Source organism: Gouania willdenowi, chromosome 24, assembly GCF_900634775.1.
Source record: "Gouania willdenowi chromosome 24, fGouWil2.1, whole genome shotgun sequence".
Lineage (NCBI taxonomy): Eukaryota > Metazoa > Chordata > Actinopteri > Blenniiformes > Gobiesocidae > Gouania > Gouania willdenowi.
In genome coordinates, this window is record NC_041066.1 from 8,614,714 (window position 1) to 8,635,983 (window position 21,270).

The 21,270-nt window shown below is 36.8% G+C and overlaps 1 protein-coding gene across 2 annotated transcripts in view; it reads left to right on the forward strand.

The window, feature by feature from the left end:
- Positions 1-2,391: 2,391 nt before the first annotated feature.
- The window catches only part of rngtt (RNA guanylyltransferase and 5'-phosphatase), a 115,310-nt gene continuing 96,431 nt past the window's right edge, over positions 2,392-21,270 (forward strand). For both annotated transcript variants that reach the window (XM_028440044.1, XM_028440045.1), the window contains exons 1-8: positions 2,392-2,993; positions 5,432-5,541; positions 5,622-5,725; positions 5,811-5,899; positions 11,339-11,414; positions 12,501-12,759; positions 14,103-14,212; positions 16,094-16,195. In XM_028440044.1, the coding sequence (XP_028295845.1) occupies positions 2,930-2,993; positions 5,432-5,541; positions 5,622-5,725; positions 5,811-5,899; positions 11,339-11,414; positions 12,501-12,759; positions 14,103-14,212; positions 16,094-16,195 (914 nt within the window). In that variant the 5' untranslated portion in view covers positions 2,392-2,929. The remainder of the gene's footprint in view (positions 2,994-5,431; positions 5,542-5,621; positions 5,726-5,810; positions 5,900-11,338; positions 11,415-12,500; positions 12,760-14,102; positions 14,213-16,093; positions 16,196-21,270) is intronic.

Consider the following 21,270-nt stretch of genomic DNA (forward strand, 5'->3'; position numbering starts at 1 on the left):
ATGTCCATTATTTGCCAGTTTAAACTAATTGTTTCTACTTTTTCTGCCACTTTTAAGCCAAAAGAGACACTTTAAACCCTTTTTCTTTCCGTATTTGGCCACTTTACATTGCAACTTTTAACCAATTTCTGTTTTTTATAAATCCCATTTCACCACCTTTTCCACCATTTTTGATCACTTTTAACTAGGGGTGAGTATTGGCAAGGATGTTGCAAGACGATACGTATCACGATATGTGGGTCACGATACGATATTATTGCTACATCGCGATATTCTACCCAGTTAATATCAAAATTAAACATAGAGATGAAAAATCAAGTTGCTGTATATGTTCATCAGAAGATATTGATTATTCAGAGGACAAATTGAGTCAAAACTATAGCTTCAAAACATCCTATTTATTATTAATGATTTTGCACATTTTCAGAGAAAAAAAAAGAAAATGCAGTGTTACACACTGCCATCATAAAATTAAGTGCAACAAGTTTCTTTTCACTGAAACTACTGTGTAGAAGTCTCAAAGTAACCATGACAACATGACATTGTAACAACTGTAAGTGAGAATTGTGTCAGTATAAGCACTGATCTGAACAGATTACATGAACATAAAATACCTGTGCATACATAAATATTAGGCATTACACACTGCAATCAGAAAATCAAGTGCACCAAATAACCACTGCAACACATTGAAATCATTGTAACCACCACTGAAATATTGCACAAATACACAAAAATATTGATTAAATATTAAAAAAATAAATTAAAAAAACTCACCCCTACTTTTAACCCATTTGATTTCTGATTAAAACAAGGGTTTACATCTTAAAGATGACTGTATACAACAGCACAAATAATGTTAATTGATAATAATTCCTGTTACAGTGGATAATATTCAGATAAATAAACAAATGTGGTTATCACAGATTCATAGAACAATGGACCATCATTTTACTGACTTTATGGATGGGCCCCATAAAGATCTCCCCTTTATTCCCCCTTATGGCCCTGTCCCCACATGACTGTTCTTCAATGTTCATGGGGGACATTTCTACATGTTTGAGATGTTTTTCTGGTTGAGAGGAGATGGATGGATCCTCAGACCAAGCCTATCCTGGAGAAGGTTAACATTTAGAACCTGCATGTATAAGAGGTCTGAGAAAGTGTGCATATGTATGACATTGAAAGTGAATTTGTAATTTACTGATCACAACTCAATGTTTGTAAATGCTTTTTGACACATTTTGTTGTCAGTTGTATTTCTTTTCTCACTATAATGTAGCATACATGTAATAAATGTACCTGTTTGAATTGAGAGCAGATTATTGGTTATCTGTGATTGTTTTTTCAACTCATAAACGTTGTGTGGAGGTGTTCCTTTAAAAATTAAATGAACTTATGAGATAAAGTTATTTCAATAAAATGCCTGTAAAAGAGCAGTCACTTAAAAAGACAATGAATGCTATTTAGCACCCTGCTGTGTTATATGTATCTTTTTTATGCATAATTATATACAGAAACGACTTTACAATTTTTACATTATTATTATTTTTATAATTGCTTATGTATTATCCTATTTATGTGTATTATTGTAGAATAGACTAAAGAACAGCAAGTTGTAGATTTTTATGTTCCTTTTTTTATGTTTTATTTTTTAAATTGACAAATACGTACAGGAATAAACAAATACGGCATTTTACAATTTACAACAACATATCAAAATTAAGAACTTGCCAAAGAAACAGCAACTTATTTGTTTAATTCACTCAAGATTGAACAGTATTTTATGGTAAACAATCTAGAAAACAAAATTACACAATAAAACAAAACAGGAAATATTGTTTGTGCATATTTGGAAAAAAAAAATCACATTAAAAAATGAAACAATAGCAAACATCAATCAAGATGTCATTCATTGAGGATAAAAAGAAGAGATTAAAAAAAAAACAAAACACAGTAATTAACAATAAAGTTAAATCCTTGTCGCAAGGGGAAACTCAAATCATTTCTGGCTATGTAGTTCAGTCGGAGAATCATATTTTTTGTGCTTTTACATCTTTTAGACTTTTTAAAGACTTCAGATACAAATTAAATTCGTTTTAAGAAAACAATACATTTGGGGCTGATTTTGTTCCTCTCTTTTTGTAGATAAACAATTTGGCTAAACATAAAGTTATGTTACAGCAGAGTTCCTCATTTTTATTTTGCTAGATAAATACCAAGTTATGTCATCTATAGGTAATGCTGGAAATAATTGAATTTTATGTTTGATTCGATTTTCAATACTGTGCCAAAATTCTTTTCTCCAGAGAAACATCAGGTGGCAGGGGGCGTGGCCAGCCTGAGAGAACTCTAAAGTTGGCCACGCCCAGAAATACCTCACAAGAACAGATGAAACAAGATGCTTTCTTAATGAAATAACTCGTAGAATCAAATCAATCGCCTCTAAGGAAAATGACTGTTAGCAGTTGAAACATATCATGAGATCAGAATTACGGGGGAAAAAAAAAAAAACCTTGTCTGAACAAACCGGAAGGTGGCAGGATGGTGCAGTGTAGCTCATTGATCTGCATGAAAAACAACAACGTGAAGAAGTAATGCTACCTCAGCAGCAGATTAGCAGTTAGCTCGTTTGGAAAACATTTGAGTTATTTTCTGCGTTTGGAGACAACCATAGGAAGAGCGTCGTTTTTCTTTTTAGATTTAAGTCTGTTTTGTGTCCCGACACTAACAGTTCATCACAGGTCAGTCTTCCCATTGCTTTAGCTGATACTGGGTAAATGATCCTCCTGGATTAGGAGCTACTGGGCCTCGAATCCGCGGCGCTCGAGTGAACCTCCGTCTGGCATCTGCAGCCTGTGTGCCGGCGAGAGGAGGCTCCGCTCCACGGACAGGCTGCTGAGAATAGGTTCTACTTTCCCATGCCGACATGTCACACACCGGACCTCCTCCACGGTGGCGCAACTGTCCCAGAAGAGGACAGCCTGTGGATGGTCAGTGCACATTTACACGCTTTTTGTAAACAGAAGTGATGTCATGCTTTTTTAGTGGTGCAGCGAGCTGCTTGAACTTCTCTTTCATTGTGTGTTAAACTAATTATCATTATCGTTTGAATTAAATAGCACCACCATGTTCATTTTCTGGTCAGAAACCATTGTTATTATTGTTTTTGTTTTTTTTTTAATATCGTTCTATAAATCCAAAATAGATGGCTGCCCATCTATTCAGTCACGTGGCTGAATTATACGTATCATACATTACATTTTCCCAACATATTTGACTCGGTACTAGATATGCTTAATGGGTAAATTATAGGTGAAGTTTGATCAAAATGTTGATATTTTAAATTGAGCTCCATAATAAGACGTAAAGGCGCGCTGCAGTGAACGCTGAAGTTAGCCTCCGATGCGTATGTGAAAGGATAGATGAAGAAACGACGTCAATTGTAACTGAAACCATAATTCTATGGCCTCTAGTAGAATGAATGACATGTGACATCACATTTTGTGATTCTTCACACTTATAGTATGATAACTATGCCCTTAAATTGTTCTTTAAAAAGGCCCTGTTGTAATAAACAGAGTACACGAATCATAGACTGACTTCACCGTTAGCTTGTTGCGATTAGTTGTTTGTGTGAAGGCGACCTTTCAAAGATAATGTCCTTGGCAATTTGTATGTTTTTTTTCTTTTTTTTTTTTTTTTATGTATTTGTTGGACCTTCAATCTAACAATTAATTCAAACATCTGTTGAGCTCTCGAGCTGCGTCACATTTTTAAATGGAATTAGAAGTTAGAGGAAGCTAGGTTCCCGCTGATGTAGCATCACGTGTCCAAACAAACCGGAGCTGCACAGTGTGATGGAACCTCAATTCTACAGTCATTGAAATCATATATTGCAAGATTTGTCTCAAAGATAGACAAAAAACCTGCAAAACTGTCATTTACTGCGTTTTCTTAATTAATCTTTATTTAATTACCAGTATTTTACTTATGTATTTTTTTTTCCCTCTTTCTTTGTTTTAGTGTTCTTTTATTTGTGGAGTACTTCTGATTCTGAATTTGAATTAAATAATGATCCTGCCCCCCCCCCCCCCCCCCAAAAAAAAAAAAAAAAAAAAACAAACAATCCAAAAAAACCCCCAAAAAACTCAAATTTGCAAAATAATTTTTTATTTAATCTATAAATTTTATTTATCGATGAAATCGATTGTTTTGCCCTTTTAAATAAAAATTAAAAAAATTCAGTTTTGAGGAATATTTTTCAGTCATTTATATACAGTCCCATTTTGTAAAATAAATCGTGAGAGAATCGTATTGTGAACCCAGTATCGTAAATCGAATCATATCGGGAGTCGAGTGAATCGTTACATCCCTAATAGTCAGAAAAAGTAGGTATGAGAAAAACTGACCAATTTATTATTAATCCAATGGTTACGTACATTTTAACATTCAACATAATATCTACAGTATTCTACAATTTAATAAAATGAATAAAAAATTAATTGGGGAAAAGAAAAATAAAGAAAATCGAAGACTCTGGAAATTGGAATCCCATATCCGATATTCGGTCTGGACACTGAGGTCCAATAAACCTGAGCTGTCCCTGCAGCTGCTCATTACCACACACAGGGAGGGGCTTTCCTCTGTGTTTGCCTTCACACACACAATAAGACCACTGTGTCCTATATGTCAAAAATATCCTTACATTTTTATTGCACTTTCATGAGATGGACTGTTTGCGTACACATAGAAAAAGAGTGTCAGTTCATTTTAACACTGTCCTTGTGCCAAAAATAATAATGCATTAACATTAATTCTGCTATCAATTATTGTCATGGTGAAGGCTGTAAGAACAACATTACATATGTTTCATTTTGCGCCTCATTTGTGGAAATACTGCATATTTAATGTTTTTCATGTCGAAAAATCAGGGGTTCTAATGACAAAAAGTCCATACAAACATATGAAGGGTTTGAAAATGATAATAAATGTTATATCTATGGATACGTCTGAAGTAGTTGAAAAGATCTGATGCAGTTGAAGTAAAAAAATAATAATCATGAAGTACATTTTTATTGCACTTTTATGAGACGGACCATTTGTGTACATAAGGAGTAGAAGTGTTTTTATCTTTAAAACTGTCGTTGTTCCAAAAATAATAATGCATTAAAATAAATTCTGTTATCAATTATTGTCATGGTTTAGGCTGTAATATCCTCATCAAAAATATTTCACTTTGCTCCTTGTTTTTGGAGATGCTGCATATTTCGTGTTTTTGCTGTTTTAAAAAAGAAATTGGTGTGGTGAAATAATGTTTTAGAACTTGAATGAAACATTTACGTTAGCATTTTGCCATTCTGCTACAAACCTCTGAAAAACACCACATTTCAGAGTTCATGAATACTTCTCTGCTCTTGTTTTCCGGCAGGCAAATTCCTGCCTATGAAAACCATGTTGGGTCCCAGGTACGACAGCTATGTAGCAGAGGAGAACAGGTTTCACCCGAGCATGCTGTCCAACTATTTAAAAAGCTTAAAAGTAAGTGTTAGCAAAACAGAAGATGGAAGACATGGGTCGCCCTTCATCTCACTGTGGCCTTTGTGTGTTGTTGTCCTCAGGTTAAAATGGGCCTTCTCGTGGATTTGACTAACACCACTCGCTTTTATGATCGCAACGAAATCGAAAAAGACGGAGTGAAATACATGAAGCTCCAGTGCAAGGGGTACGTCTACACCCAGTGACACCAACTGAACCAGTGGTCCAATTTCACCCAGTTGTAGCACTGATTTGATTTCTGCCTGTTCTAGACACGGGGAATGTCCAACGAAAGATGTAACAGACATGTTCATCAGGGTCTGTGCTAACTTCTTAGAGAAGAATCCCACAGAACTTATCGGTGAGTGTTTATCCATACAGAATTGTGTTGGCTTTATTTAACAGACTCTTTCAAATGTTATGAAATTACGAGGGGTGTGCTTTGCCATGAATTTGACGGTGCAATATGATTCACGATTTGCGTGTCACGATATGATATGTTCCGATACTAAACAATACATAATATATTACAATATACAAGTTCAAAATTGTATGAAATGCAATTTATTTCATTTCTTTTTAACTTGCAAGAACAAGTAAATGGTAACTAACTGTAATTCAACAACCAATATAAAAAACAAATGCTATCTTTATCAAACTGTCGAATTACATTTTTCAAAAAAGTTCAACTTTGCATCTACAACAGATTCTGATTCTGTTAAGTTCTTAAATTCTTAAAAATAAATAACCACATACATTTATACAAATGCCCAGTATGTTTTATGAAAATAAAGTGTAATAAATAGGGGTGCCCCGATCCGATTTCGGCCAGAAAACGAATATCGGACTTTATCGGACTGCATCTAAAATCTCCGATGTAAGCGCTCCGATAAGTTTTTGTTGTTTTTGTTCCACCCTCAGTTATTCCCACCATATACTGACAGTAAAAAATAACTGAAGTGAACTTGAATTGTTAACTATTGTTCTCCGTTTGAGTAACATCACTTGATCAAGCCTTTTCTAACATTCCACACTACAAAAGTACATATGATTCGTGCTGATATCGGATCGATATGAGTATCGGACAGTACAAAAGGCTGCTATATTGTATCGGGACATCTCTTGTAATAAACTTCCAAGCGAAAATGCTTTGAGGAGTGAGGTCGTTTATCAAGGTCTGATGTGGTTCACTGACACGTAGTGACCGGGCGTTTACGTGCTATGCGTATGTTGGTGTATTTGAATGTTTTTTTATTGTTAAAAAACATTATTAAAGTAATTGATTTGGACGTTTTTGGGACTGATACAATAATCGCACAGTGAAATATCTCGATGTATCACCGAATACGTTTTTTCTTACACCCTTAGAAATGACCAATTCTTTGTGTTGTCGTTGCATCAATGAGTCCCTACTACAGTTCCAGGTAGCTTACATGCTTGGTTAACAATAGCAAGTTTGTTATGGATGACATTAATGTTGATGACATATTGGTTAAGTTATATGATTTCATGTGGCTGCATAAAGTTGAAGCTGTACCATCAAATGGGATCATCTGGTTATGAACTACATTAGCTTCATAGATTGAATTGTGTAAAATAATAGTTGTGTATTTCATCTCTCACAATGAACATGTGGACTTAACTTCATGTGTCCAGCAGAGGGCGTCATTGCTCTAGAATAATCTATGTTTAAGATGTTTCCTAAGGGAAGACTGTCCTGTTCAGGGTCACGCTTAACGTTCCTAGTTTACTGGGAGAGGAGTGTGGGTACACCCTCAACGGTTCACCAGTCCACTGACAGGCCAATGCACAGAGACATACATTTAAGAACATACTTGTATTTATTCCTTAGATCAGTCAAAAGGTCACCAGGATCAAAGGTTTGTCTACTAGTTAAAATATATATATATATATAATTAAGAAAACAAACACAAAGCTATTCTAGATTATTTTTGCACATACCCTGATATTAGAGGCTGTGGTTGAGTGAGTTTGTTCAAGCATAAATTTGCAGGTTTCCTAAGTGTAGGAGGCTTACATCAGAAGCAGACTGTGTAGGTGACTTACAGGTGAGGGACTGCAGAAAGCAGAGAAGAAATAAATCCACTCTGACAGCGAAAAGCAGAAGATGGCTGCTTCAATTATATTCAGTCTTTACAATGAGTCATTTTTTAAATTCTGCTATTCTATTTATATTATAATAATGAGACATCTCTTCAATGTGACTCATGAGCTGACTGTTTAATCTGTGTACATTCGATTTTTCTAATTCAGCTGCCATAAACATGACAATCAGTTGGATCTGCTTTGTGTGTGTCTCGGTGCATTTGTAATATCAGTCATTAAGGAAGTACTGTAGTCTGTAATATGAGCCAGAAACTTTAAAGGATGAAAATGTCTAATTTGTTTGACATGGAGATTTCTATCAGCTCAGAAACAATGAGCTATTATTTACAGGTGCTGGTCATATAATTAGAATATCGTGAAAAAGTTGATTTTTTTTTCTGTATGTCCATTCAAAAAGTGAAACTTGTATAATGTATACATTCATTTCACACAGACTGACATATTCAGTGTTTATTTATTTTAATGTTGATGATTATAACTAACAACTAATGAAAACCCCAAATAGAGTATCTCAGAAAATTTGAATATTGTGGAGAGGTTCAATATGAAGACATCTGGTGCACCTGCAAAGGCCTTTAGATGGTCTCCAGTCTAGTTCTGTAGGCTACACAATCGTGGGGAAAACTGCTGACCTGACAATTGTCCAAAAGACGACCATTGACACCTTGCACAAGGAGGGCAAGACACAAAAGGTCATGGCTCAAGAGGCTGACTGTTCACAGAGCTCTGTGTCCAAGCACATTAATAGAGAGGCAAAGGGAAGGAAAAGACGTCATAGAAGTGTACAAGCAACAGGGATAACCACGCCCTGGAGAGGACTGTGAAACAAAACACATTCAAAAATGTAGAGGAGATTCACAAAGAGTGGAGTGCAGCTGGAGTCAGAGCTTCAAGAACCACCACGCACAGACGTACGCAAGACACGGTTTTCAGCTTTTGCATTCCTCGTGTCAAGCCACTCTTTTTTTTTTTTTTTTTTTTTTTTAAAGGATTTTTTTGGCTCTAGTGGCCTTTATATGACAGTTGCTTGACAGGAAAGGGGTCAGAGAGAGCAGGGAATGACACGCAGGAAAGGGTCCCAGGCCGGGAATCGAACCTGGACCCGCTGCAGGTGAGGAACTATAGCCTCTGTACATGGGGCGGGCGCTCTACCCACTGAGCTAAACACCGCCCCGTGTCAAGCCACTCTTGAACAAGAGACAGCGTCAGAAGCGTCTCACCTGGGCTAAAGACAAAAAGGACTGGACTGCTGCTGAGTGGTCCAAAGTGATGTTCTCTGATGAAAGTACGTTTTGCATGTCCTTTAGAAATCAAGGTTCCAGAGTCTGGAGGAAGAGAGGAGAGGCACAGAATCCACGTTGCTTGAGGTCAAGTGTAAAGTTTCCACAGTCAGTGATGGTTATTTTTCAAAACTTGCAAGAACAAGTGAATGATAACTAACTAATTCAAGTACCAATGTTAAAAACAAGTGGAATGTTTATCAAACTGTCAACAAAGGTAAACTTTTGCTTCTACAACAGATTCTGATTCTGTTAGTTCTTAAATTCTTTAAAGGGGGGTGTATTATGTTTTTTTCAGGCACATAGTACCATTCTATAGCATACTCAAATAACTATGCTTCCAAAAACTGTTTGGAAAATGGAGCAAATATTAAAAAAAAAAAAAAAAAAAAAACAATACAAATTTCCCTCTGTATCCACACTGTTCATGACGCTTCAATTTCGCCTGTGTCTTTTTAAGAAACTCCTTGCGTGTTCTGACACGCCCATGAACACTCCCCCTTCAGTCCGTCATCCCAACACCCATTGATGCTTTTTACTTCTGTTTTTCTGTGTGCTGCATTTGGCTACTTTCTACAGACCGATCGACACGCAGTTTTCTATCAGGTGTTCTAATTGCGACTGCAAATGTTTTGACTTAGGTGTGTTCTGGAAGCGGGGGAAGGGGAGCAAGTTTTTTTTTTTTTTTAAAAAAATGCGTACATAAATGAGTTCAGACAACATAAGCCAGGGGTTTCTTTCTAAAGTATTTAAAATGAGTAAAATAAGTTGTGGGCCGAACATAGGAGGGGCCTCGTCCCCAGGCGGAGCCTCGCCCCCTCCAGCAAAACAGCACTGGAGATACGTATTTCAGGAGGAAGTGTTTTTTACATAATACCTCCCCTTTTAAAAAAAAAAAAAGGTAACCACATAAATCTATGAAAGTGCCTAGTATGTTTTATGATAATAAAGTGCATTCAACTTTGAAGCTAAAATACATTGAGGAGTGAGGTAGTTTAACAAGGTCTGATGTGGTTCACTGACACCTTGTGACCGGGCATTTAGGTGTTATACATATGTTTTGGTTTTTTTCCCGTTAAAAAACATCACTAAAAAAAGCTTCAAACATTTTTTGGATTGTTACGATAATCGCGCAGTGAAATATTGTGATATATCGCCAAATCAATTGTTTTTTCTTACGTCCTTAGCAGAAACTGGTTAATAAAACCCACTTCTATTCTCCTTCAGTGCCTGATGAGAGCTGATAGATGCAGGCAGGGTTGTCAGGGTTTGTTAATATTATATTACTGGTATAAACACCAGTTATTACCTCACTTATGTGCAGTTTTAGTGAGTCTCATATCATTTGGTTACTTTTTTTAAACAAGTTTTTTTGTTGTGCGACTATTTGAAAATTAATGCATTGCTTGCTTGCAGCTGTGATACATTCTTCTCTATGTTGAGAAATGACGTGGAATAGTTCTGTGCTAAAAGCAGGTCCCAGTCCACCATTCGGGCTGAATATCAATGTTGCACTTTTGCGTCAGTGACAGCAGGGCGCTCTCTTACACCTCATCCCGTCGGGCTCTGCCCTTAACTGCTGATTTGTGCCTGGCTGGTAAACCCAATAGCTCCGGCACTGGAGCAGAATGTGTGAATGTCATCTCAGCAGCGTCCTGTCCTCGGCCAGCTGGTGATTAGGCTTTGTTGTCCTCGTCGTGTTTGTGTCCGTTTCAGACAGTTTGGTCAGTAAATGTGATCCTGGTCCTCTGACGTCAGCTCGTTTGCTCGTCATTAGCATCTGTGTTGCCAGGCAAACGTCCCTAGACTGGGAAACATGAGACATGAGAGTCTTTGATGTCGTGTATTTGAAACCAGCTGTGTACCTATAGAGCTCTACATGTTTGTTATAAGATGACGATTTCTTTATGCGTGTTTAAAGAACTGAATTGCGCTTTTCTTTCGTGCTTAGAACAGGAGCATACGTATTTGTTTTGTTAGGTTACATTTGTAAATATATCACAAATGTCTAGATCTCTTGCTATTACCACGGTTATAGACTGGTTTTTGATGTGGGTTTAAAGGCTGGACCTCCCTTAGATCGGAGTCCAACTGTGAGCCTTTTCAGGGTTTGACTTTACGCTCTAGCTTGAAATGTGCTCTCAGCTTTAGTAAATATAAAAGCAGAAAGACTGCATTGACCCTGAGGTGATTACTCTGCATAAAACTGCGCAAATATGGCTTTTGAAATGATGGCACATTAAATTGATTGTTTGGAGGCTTCGAGCTCAGATAGTTTTGAGGAAAAATGGCAGATTTGGAGTTCAGTTTAACCCGCCAGAGCTTTGATAAATGTCACAGATTTTCTATGAATTCTAATCAGCAATCTTGATTTTTCCCATTTTCTTGTGAAGGTGTTCACTGTACGCATGGCTTCAATCGGACAGGCTTCCTCATCTGTGCGTACCTGGTGGAGAAGTTGGACTGGAGGTGAGGCCAGTCACGCTCGGCTCACCCCTGCAAAAGCATCACAATCTGCACCATCACCTTGCCTGATATCTGACCACACTGTGGCTGCTTTTGCCTTTTATTAGTAATAACCATCAGGGATTATAATCTTAATAGTAGCAGTAGATAAAATGCGCAGTTAGCATTGACTGAGCTTGTCACTCAATGACACAGATAAATAATTCACACAGGAGGATGTTATCTGTAGTCTAAGAGCAGAGACACTGAGGCTGGATACAACCCTGCCTCCGCCCACCACCCGCGGTCAGATGAGCTCACAGCTGTCCTCCAGCATCATGTGCTGCAATATTCTTTAATGCATGAACATTCATCATCACGCATCCAGTTTTAGGCTTGTTTTCAGTATTTTATTATTATTTTTTTACCATTGTTTCATCAGTTAAAAAAAAACAAGTACAATTCCTAAGTGTTGAATTTTTGTTGAAAAACAACATTTATTTCTGTTAGTAAAACAATGAACACATAAATTTCAATTTTACCTTGATTTAAATGCATTCATGTATGTCCATTATTATGTGCAGAAAAATTTAACGTGCCCTTGTTGGGTACATGTAAACATATTGGATATTAATCTACACTAGGGCTGGGCGATATGGACCAAAACTCATATTGCGATATCTTTGTTAAAAAACAATACAAATCTCAATAAAGACTGACCAGAAAGACGATTCTGGGTTAAGTTTGCATTTATTAGCAAACAGCTCCCTAAAATGTGCCATTTTTGGCTTTTTCTCTGTAAAGGAGTTCTGTAGTTTGGCTTGTTGCACTCAGTGATGGATCTAACTGTGCTTTTCATACTGTTCTGACATGCAGCGACTCTTAAAACAAGTATTTTAATCCAAAATAAGATATATTGCCCAGGCCGAGTCTACACTGCATCAAGACTTTAGCACATCATCCTTTTTTTTTGGTTTTGGGAACACACACAGACACAAGTTGGAATTATGCTCTGACTTTTGGATATATAGAAATATTCTAGTTATTTTTTGGATTACCTGCTGTATAATACTAAACTCCTTTCTCTTGGATTTGTTTCTCTCTTGTTAGTGTCGAGGCAGCAGTAGCAGCATTCTCCCAGGCCCGGTCCCCAGGAATCTACAAAGGAGACTACTTGAAGGAGCTATTCCGTCGCTATGGCGATGAAGAGGACGCCCCGCCTGCCCCAGCTCTGCCTGAGTGGTGCTTTGATGATGATGATGGTGTCGACGGGGAGGTAGATGACGATGGAAACGCGGTTGGTCAGGATTCAGGCCCCAGCTCGTCGGGGTCGGGGCCTGGTAAACGGAAAAGAGAGAAGCTTAAACTGGTAAGACTTCTGGGAATGAACTGTTGAGTGGGGGAAGCTTTTTATCCTGTCTCATGACGTCATTCTTATGACTTGACAATTCCAGTAATAACATGAGCAAAGGTTTTGACAACATTAGAAACATCAATGATTCAATGTAAACCTTAGTTTACATGACTTCACCTTTTCATGGCCCCTCATTGAAAATAAAATGCATTAATGAATTTAACTGGCCAACCGAGATTATTTCAAGAAAAGATCAAATACTCCCATCATATCCACAGGTACAATACTCGAAATGTCATATTTTTACCAATCTTAATGAATATATCATGTATATATATCGTGTTTTTAATTTATTTGTTGTTGTAATGAAAATGTGTCTTGATATACCTTTTTATGTAATGTTTCTGTATATTTTTAACTGTCTTTATTTTTTTCTGTTCTTGCATGTACTAGAATCTTGATTTTTATTTTTTATGGACCCCAGGGGCCTCATTTATGAATGCTGTGCATGCACAAAAGAAAGCCTACGCCACTTATAAGCAACGTTTGGGACTTATAAAAAACAAACCTGGCGAGATAATGTGAATTACATATAGTTCCAAAGGTGTTTTACTACCTGTTCATTTTTATTATTTCAAACAAGGAAATACAATTAAATCCCATGCTTCTGGCGCATATAGTGCATCTGTGTCCCCCTCAGCCTTCATACAACACAGAGGGGGTCCCCAATGATCCTCCAGCTTTTTGTCTGTGAGGCTGAGCTCCAGTGCGCTCCTCCTATGGAAAGTGACACACATTTTCTCCTCCGCTTCCATCTCTGACCATTTCTTTTTCACCTCAGTCACAGTCTGATGCTCTGAGGCAACGCAACGCGATTTACCTTTCTGGCATTCATAATGCGCATGTCAGGCTCTCTTGCGTGTGTCCACCTCAACAATTAATACCTCCACCTCGCATTGAGTGAAATTTGTATTAGTAATTCATTCAGGGCGTTCACCTGACCTTTTATAGGCACTGTATGGGTGGAGTAAGGTGTTTCCTCACGTGGGACAACTTTCGAGTTGATTGTGATTTATAAACAGAAACAGGCGTGGGAAGAGCGTGCTCCCTCGTTTTATAAGTTTGACAGGTTTTTTGCGTATGCACTACCTGGTTCTTAGCGTACGCCAGCTTAAGTGATCTTACCGAGGCACAGTGAGACCCCAGCATTATTAGCCACCACCACTGTGGAAGCGAATGGGGATCAAATAACTATGTGAGCACTGACATTAATGAAGCAAAGAAGCTGCTTTTCATTTCAACCCAATATTCTTCATATGTCTGTAGAAGGGGAGGAAAAATGATTTCTTTTCTGCCAGGGTGCCGTGTTCCTCGAAGGCGTCAGCGTGAAAGGCGTCACGCAGGTCACCACGCAGCCTAAACTGGGGCAGATCCAAAGACTGTGTCAAGAGATGGCTGAATGGGACAGGTAAGAGCCTTCTTTGGATGCGCCGGCTCTTTCTATAACTGATGTCGTGAATCTGTTTGCGACAGGCAGGATACAGAAATAGATTCCAGATAAACTGTGCTGCAGCGTTTTTAAGGAGCATGCAGAAAGTCCCTTCCACTGTTGTGTCATTCAAACACGGTGCGCTCCAGTTTCTACCAGTAGAAACTGTCTTAGTCAAAAATTAAATATGAATATCTTGCAATTCTTTACACATATACCTGTAGGAAAAAAGCAAAAGCTAAGCCTGTGTTTAAACATATTTTAAAAATGTATTCTTCTAATTTAAAGACTAATACATTTTTGATCTTATCGAGGAGGTGTGGTTGACCATGTTGCTGGGTACGATGCAGTCTGTTAAACGCTGTGAGTGGTTGTTAGAGAAAGGGGGGAAAAAGCGCTCTGTACTCCTGGTAATGAATGGAGAATAAAATCAACTGATCATACTTCGACTATATTAATAAATGTGTAATCATGAACCTCATTCACATGACGATTATTGTATTGATTTGCTTATTGTAGTTAATTATCCACGTTGGTAATTTTACCACTTTATGTATTTGATATTAATGGTGGAGCAGACACAGCTGTCAGTAATTACTGTGATTGCTGTCCCTGCTGATCAATGCATTGTTCCCTTTCCTGTGTGGCACAAGATACGAGTGTGAAGTGCTGTTACCTGCTGCAATCAAAGCGAGTGCGGAGATTACAGCACACAGAGAAGGGAGCGAACAAATCTAGCAGCAATACAAGGCTGCTATTACGTTACACTGTGTGACAAAAGTCAGAATCAGAATAGTTTTTATGCCAGTTAGAGTTTAAAACAATACAAATTTGTGAATGGTGTGGAAAAAAACTCAGGCAAGCCAGAAATACTATAATAATAATGATAATTATTATTATTATTATAAGTCAGTAGCATCTTATTAAGTCACTGTCGTTAAACGTACAGAGAATATCTCACTGTCAGCTCTGTTTTTCTCTTTGTTTCTGTCGAAGACACTTTTAGGCTTCTTAAAAGTGCTCCTCACTACTCCTAACAGTTATTTTTACCTTAGGAGCTCTCTTAGGTCCTAAGATGCATTGTGAATTACTTGTATCCTAATAAGGAAAAATTCTAAGAAAAATTCAAATCAATTAATTAGAATTTGAGGAATTTTCAGAGTGACATCACGAAGAGCTACTTTTAACCTTAGGATGCTTTGTGAATGCGGGCACTGGTCTCTAAGCACTAAATATCAAGCACAGTGAGATAAAAACTCTTCCTAGACCAATTGCTCCTTATTATGAGCTATTTGTGCTGAATGCACCCTGATTAAGTAGCTATGTGGCCTGGCGTTATTGTAATTTTTTAATGCTAATTTTAATGTTTTATATTTTTAAAAAATGTTCCCTTCTCTGCTTTGTTTATATTTCTGACTCTTTCTTATTACATCATGTTTTTAATTGTGTTATTAAATTACTTATGTGTGCATTAGTCTCTAAACTTTTTTTTTTTAATCATTTTTAAGTTTTGTCAATCACACATGTCAAGCACATTTCTGTGAAGCACTTTGATCTACAATTCAATTGTAGGAAAGGTGCTATATAAATTAGATTTTTAAGTTTCATTGATTGATCGATAATACTGATTAAATACGTCACAGTTTCAAGTGATCGATCACTTTACCTTTTCTTGAAGAATATTTAACCCTATAAAGTAGAACATTGTTTGATCAGACCTCTACGTGTGCAAGCTCGAGATGCTGCATTCGATAAATACAAACTCAAGTAGTTTGATCACGCATTTCTGTGCAGGTAAACCAGAAGTACTTGATCCATCACTATAGGATTATCATTTTTACCCGTTTTTTTTTTTTGCAGGTCAGGTTTTCCAGGAGCTCAGCCAGTATCCATGGACAGACAAAACCTCCGTTTCTTGGAGCAAAGTGCTTACAAAGTGAGCTGGAAGGCTGACGGCACACGGTGAGTCTCCTGTGAATTATGTCTGAGTGGAATAACTGCGCTCTGATTACATTGATTGGACTTCTTTATTACTGAGTCTTCCATCACAGGTGCAAATTACATTCCTGTCAAGTTATATTGAGAGAAATGCACAAAAAAAAAAAGAAAAATCATTAGATAAACTCATATAAATTGAGGGCTAGAACATCTACGCATTTTGAAGTACTTTAGTTCAGGGGTTCTTAACTGGTCTCACCCTGGGACCCACATTTTGCCACGGTCATTAAATCGCGACCCACTTTTTTTTTTTTTTTTTTAATTCAGCAACCAAAATAAGTTGTTCAAAAATAGCTGTTAAAACACACACCTATATGATAATTTTGTTAAAATACAAATTTTTATATTTTCCTTTGCAACATTTCAGAGAATGCCTGCCAAAAGAAAAAGTTTCTTTCAAAATAAAAGAGAAAAGTTCAACATGAGAGACATTAAGTATTTATTTATTTATTTTTTTTTTATCTTTTTCATCATCATCATCAAAAAAAAAAAAAAAGGTCTTTATTTGATTTTGACCAGCTGTTCGCGACCCACCCAGTATAAGTCCGCGAGCCACTTTTGGCTCCCCACCACCAGTTGAGAATTGCTTCTTTAGTTGATTCGACTCCCTTTTTTGCATGTTGACCCAACTCAAATGTAAAAAAAATTTTTTTACATTTTTGAGTAGAGTAGAGTTTTTTCTACTCATTCGTGTCAAAACACCTTGAATTTGTATTTCTTTCACTTAAAAAAATGCAATTAGATGGAGAAAAACTATCCATAATAAGCCATACTTGATTTAGATGTTTTTAACAGCTTCAGTTTAGACTAGCTATTCAAAAATGAGCATCCTGAAAACTATTTAAATCTATTTAAGAGGTGAATGTGTTCTATCCAAGCTTGCTTGGGTAATAGCATGGATATTGTCACACTGTGTTATTAGATAGTGGCTACAATCTCAAAAGATGCCGTACTAACACCTACCTAATAGTGAGTGAAATTTGGCAATATTATCAGCACAAATTCAAAGATGCCCATTTTAGTTGGACATTATTTCACACAGACACAAATAAAAGAAATTGGCCTTTAGAAAAATAAAACCAACACGCCATGTTACATCTGTGGAAAGACAGGGGGTGTGGTTAAAAATGTGGGTTGAACTCACTCTTTTTTGCATTGAGTAGTAGCCATACTTAGAATTGTAATTGCTTTCTAATATGCTAGCGGTATGATACATGTATGTACATCCAAATGGGTGTGAGAGGGATTGAGCTGTGTTGAATTTACTTTGTGAGGCGTTTTCAGCATTTTCAGGTGCTTCTTTTGCCTGTTTCTGAACCCCAGCTGAGGGGATGAATTGTTTGAGTGGTTAGCAGTGAAACAGTATCATTTTTCTGGGCAGCAGGCTGGTAAATATTTAATGACTGCAATCGATTTCAGATATTTTACACATTGACGCTTTACTTCCTGAAAAAAGACATGCAGATTAGAGCTGTTCGTGTCAATGCTGCAATAAACCGTCGTCCTCTGCAAAGGCCTTAATAGTTTGTCATTTTCAGCTGAAACAGAGAGAGATACAGTGCTGCTTATTCACCACAGGCTTACTGCAGATACTTGAGCCCCACGTAGCAGAGAAACCTGATTCTTTCAATCAGGACAATGGGATAGTCAGGGAAACACTTAGCAAGGCATGAACCATCTTTCAAGCACGGGAGTTTAATCTATGATAGCAAACTGATTCACTATCCTATATTTGGAGATGCAGGGGAAAGAAAGTTTTAACCAGCTACAACACAAATGGGAAAAAAACAGGAACAGTCTCTTCGATAATAAAAAGCACTTAAAGGTCCCATATCATGCTATTTTTCACCCATCTCCATTGTTCCCAAACTCGCCTGTTTTCCAGAGTTTTAGCCCCGGAAAAGTCACTTTCTGATCAACTCTATACAAACAGGCTGATTTGCGTCCTACTTATGCATATTCATGAGTGGGCGTGTCTATAGACATGACACTGACTTCCTCCTCCCCACACGGTGATGTAGGGTTAGAGGACGGCCCGCCCTCCTCCTACGGGAACGCGTCATCAAATTGGAGCGAGGTGTTTGGGCCCTTTAATCATTAATTAGTCAATAATTGACAAAGTAAGACCTTTATGAACAATTTAGAGCATACGTGTCAAACTCAAGGCCGGGGCCGAATCCAGGCCCTTTAAGGCATCAAATTTGGCCCGCAGCAGAAAGCATAAAAGTCAGAGAAACAATTCATTTATACTAGTCACAATTTCAATGAAACCACTGTATTAGCAGGGATCACATTTTTCCACTCTTATATCACATGATGGCAGTTATTTTTAATCCCAACTTGTTAAGATAACTAATGTTTTCCTAAATCCTGCAATTTTCTTCAAATTATTTCACAAAATTTCCCCAAATTACATAAAAATAGGTCACAAAATCAATTACATTGAAAGTGAAGGGACTGAGACTGATATTTGTCACTTATTGCTCTGATGTTATCAATGCATTACATATTTTAGGATTTTAAAGTATAAACTAAAGCACAGTAATGAGTTAAATATTCATTTTCCTGCCTAAAATCTGCAGCCCACTTAAGATAAACTGCTCCGTATTTGGCCCTTGAACTAATATGAGTTTGACTTTGACACCCCTGATTTAGAGTATAATAACATTTTAAGAAAGATATTAAATCAGGTGATTTTTTTATTATTATTTTTGCATTTCCCTCTGCTTTGTATCCTTTGTATTTAAATATGGATTCCTCATGCTATTGCTGGATTGATGCTAACTTCTTAGCGCCACAATGCCCACTGTGGTGCAGCATCACAGGGGGCGGAAGCTCAACGCAGAGCTCTCGTGTGTTCTTCATTTCATATTATGTTTGAGCAGAATAGTGATGACGGAGCTGCTGTAGAGGGCTTGGAAGAACCTCGGGTTGCAGCTTTGAAATTGTATTGTGGAAAAGGAGATTACTTTTGGAGTGTAAAGGTGTAGCTCACAAAAAAGCCTTATGTGCACTTTGTACACACAGATCAGCAACTGTATTATGCACATGTAACAATTCTATTAGAACTAAGAGACTTACATACACACACACTTATGCAGCCTTTTTCCTCCCACATATACGAAACATAAACATAGCGTTTCTACATTTGTCACATATAAAATACAGAAGGTCAGTTTTTCTGTATTTAAACTTACTTTCTATATAATGTGAAAGCCAGGCAATGTAATAAACAAGACTTTGACTTCCACACAGTTTTTCTGTAGCGGTCTTGCTAAGCAATATGTTACAGGTGAAGATATAATTAATTCTGAGTCTTACCTTGCAGTTTAAAAATTAATGTTCATGCATTTATGATGTATTCATTAATTTTTTTCAAATTTTTTGGGGCTGGGGTGCCAGTAATCTTGTCAAAATGTACTCTCTGACATCTAAACTAAGAGATGCAGGCAGGGTCTGGGTCAATTACATTTTTCAATTACAATTATGTCTGTAGTTATCCATGTTTAATGAAAACTCAAACATAATTACTGTGATCTGCATTTTTTTCAAATTACAATTAAAATAAAAATTATTATTCATCCCTCGAAAGTCTACGGAGCCCCTAAAGGGACACGGGTATTTTTTTTATTTTATTGCGTGCTCACGTAAAAGTTACAAGCGAGCACGTGATACTAGTATTGCGTAAGCAAGCACATAAAGGTAATTGTTAACCCTAACCCTAAGGCTGAATTAAAGCTTTACCTGATCCTCTAACATGAATAACTCCTTACAAGCAGAGCATGCAGCCTGATGACTGACGTTTGCAAGCGCACACATAAAACATTTTACGTGCGCACTTAAAACCATTATTTGATCCCTTAGAACTACTTTTACGCGCTCACGTATTAGCTTCACGCACTTACGTAAAGGTTCCACGCAAGCACGCAATAAAAAAAAAAATCCGTGTCCCTTTACGGGCTCAGTAAAAGTCAATTACAATTAGGTTTTCAATTTTTAAATTTCCGTTACAGTTAATCACAATTCCTGAGCCTGAAAGAAATAACCTAATAAAATGTTTTTAGGGATGATAGCCTTATCTCAGAAAAAAATTCCATTTTTTTGGGTTTTTTTTTTTTGCCTTGCCCTTGAAATTTTCCACATTTTTGTTATTTTTCATTTCTTACTGCATTTTCATCCCAGTTTAAGTGTGGCCATCATATTTGAACTAGTTTTTAAGGTGTTAACAATCTAAACTTTTACCACTTTTTATGCCTTGGCACTGACAGTTTTTATAGAACTTTAACGACAATTACAAAGTCTGAACTCAATCACAACTCAATTATGATTACAACAGCAGCAGATGTTTTCAAATACAATTACAATTATGTCATAATTATAATTCATTATCATATACGTGATTACAATTATGATTGACCCCAACCTCGGGCTGGGTGATTTTGCCTAAAAAAAAATCTTTGATTTTTTTAAGAAAAATTTAAAAAGAGTTTTGATTTTTTTTTTTTTTTAATTCACTTAAAAATGACTGCAGACATCAGATGTATTGTCAAAAGTGCAACTTTATTGCTGTGATTGTCCTCAAGAGTTAACATTCATAGAACAATCATAAAATAAAAAGTAAATGAGGCTCTGTCATTCAACAATTTCAAGCTTTAACCCAGGTTTAAGCAAAAGTGCAACAGCAACTTCACAGTAGCTTACATTTTCTAATTAATAAATCAGATAACTACATATTTTATAACATATAACATTACATTTAAATAATTTAAACATTCCTGTGGCACACATATAGCCTACTCAAAGGGTAAACAAAGAGGGGGCTGGCTCACATCACGCTACAGTAACCCACAAGGACAGAACGCCAAAAAGTCCGAAAAAACTGTGGTAGGAAAATAAAAAATACATTTGAAAAAAAATGTAATAATTATTTTTTTTTCAAAACTCAAATTTGCAAAATGAAAATCTTTTTTATCTGCAATTTTGATAAATTGATTAATTCAATTTTTGGCACAGCCCTACCCCAACCCTGCATGTGGGTG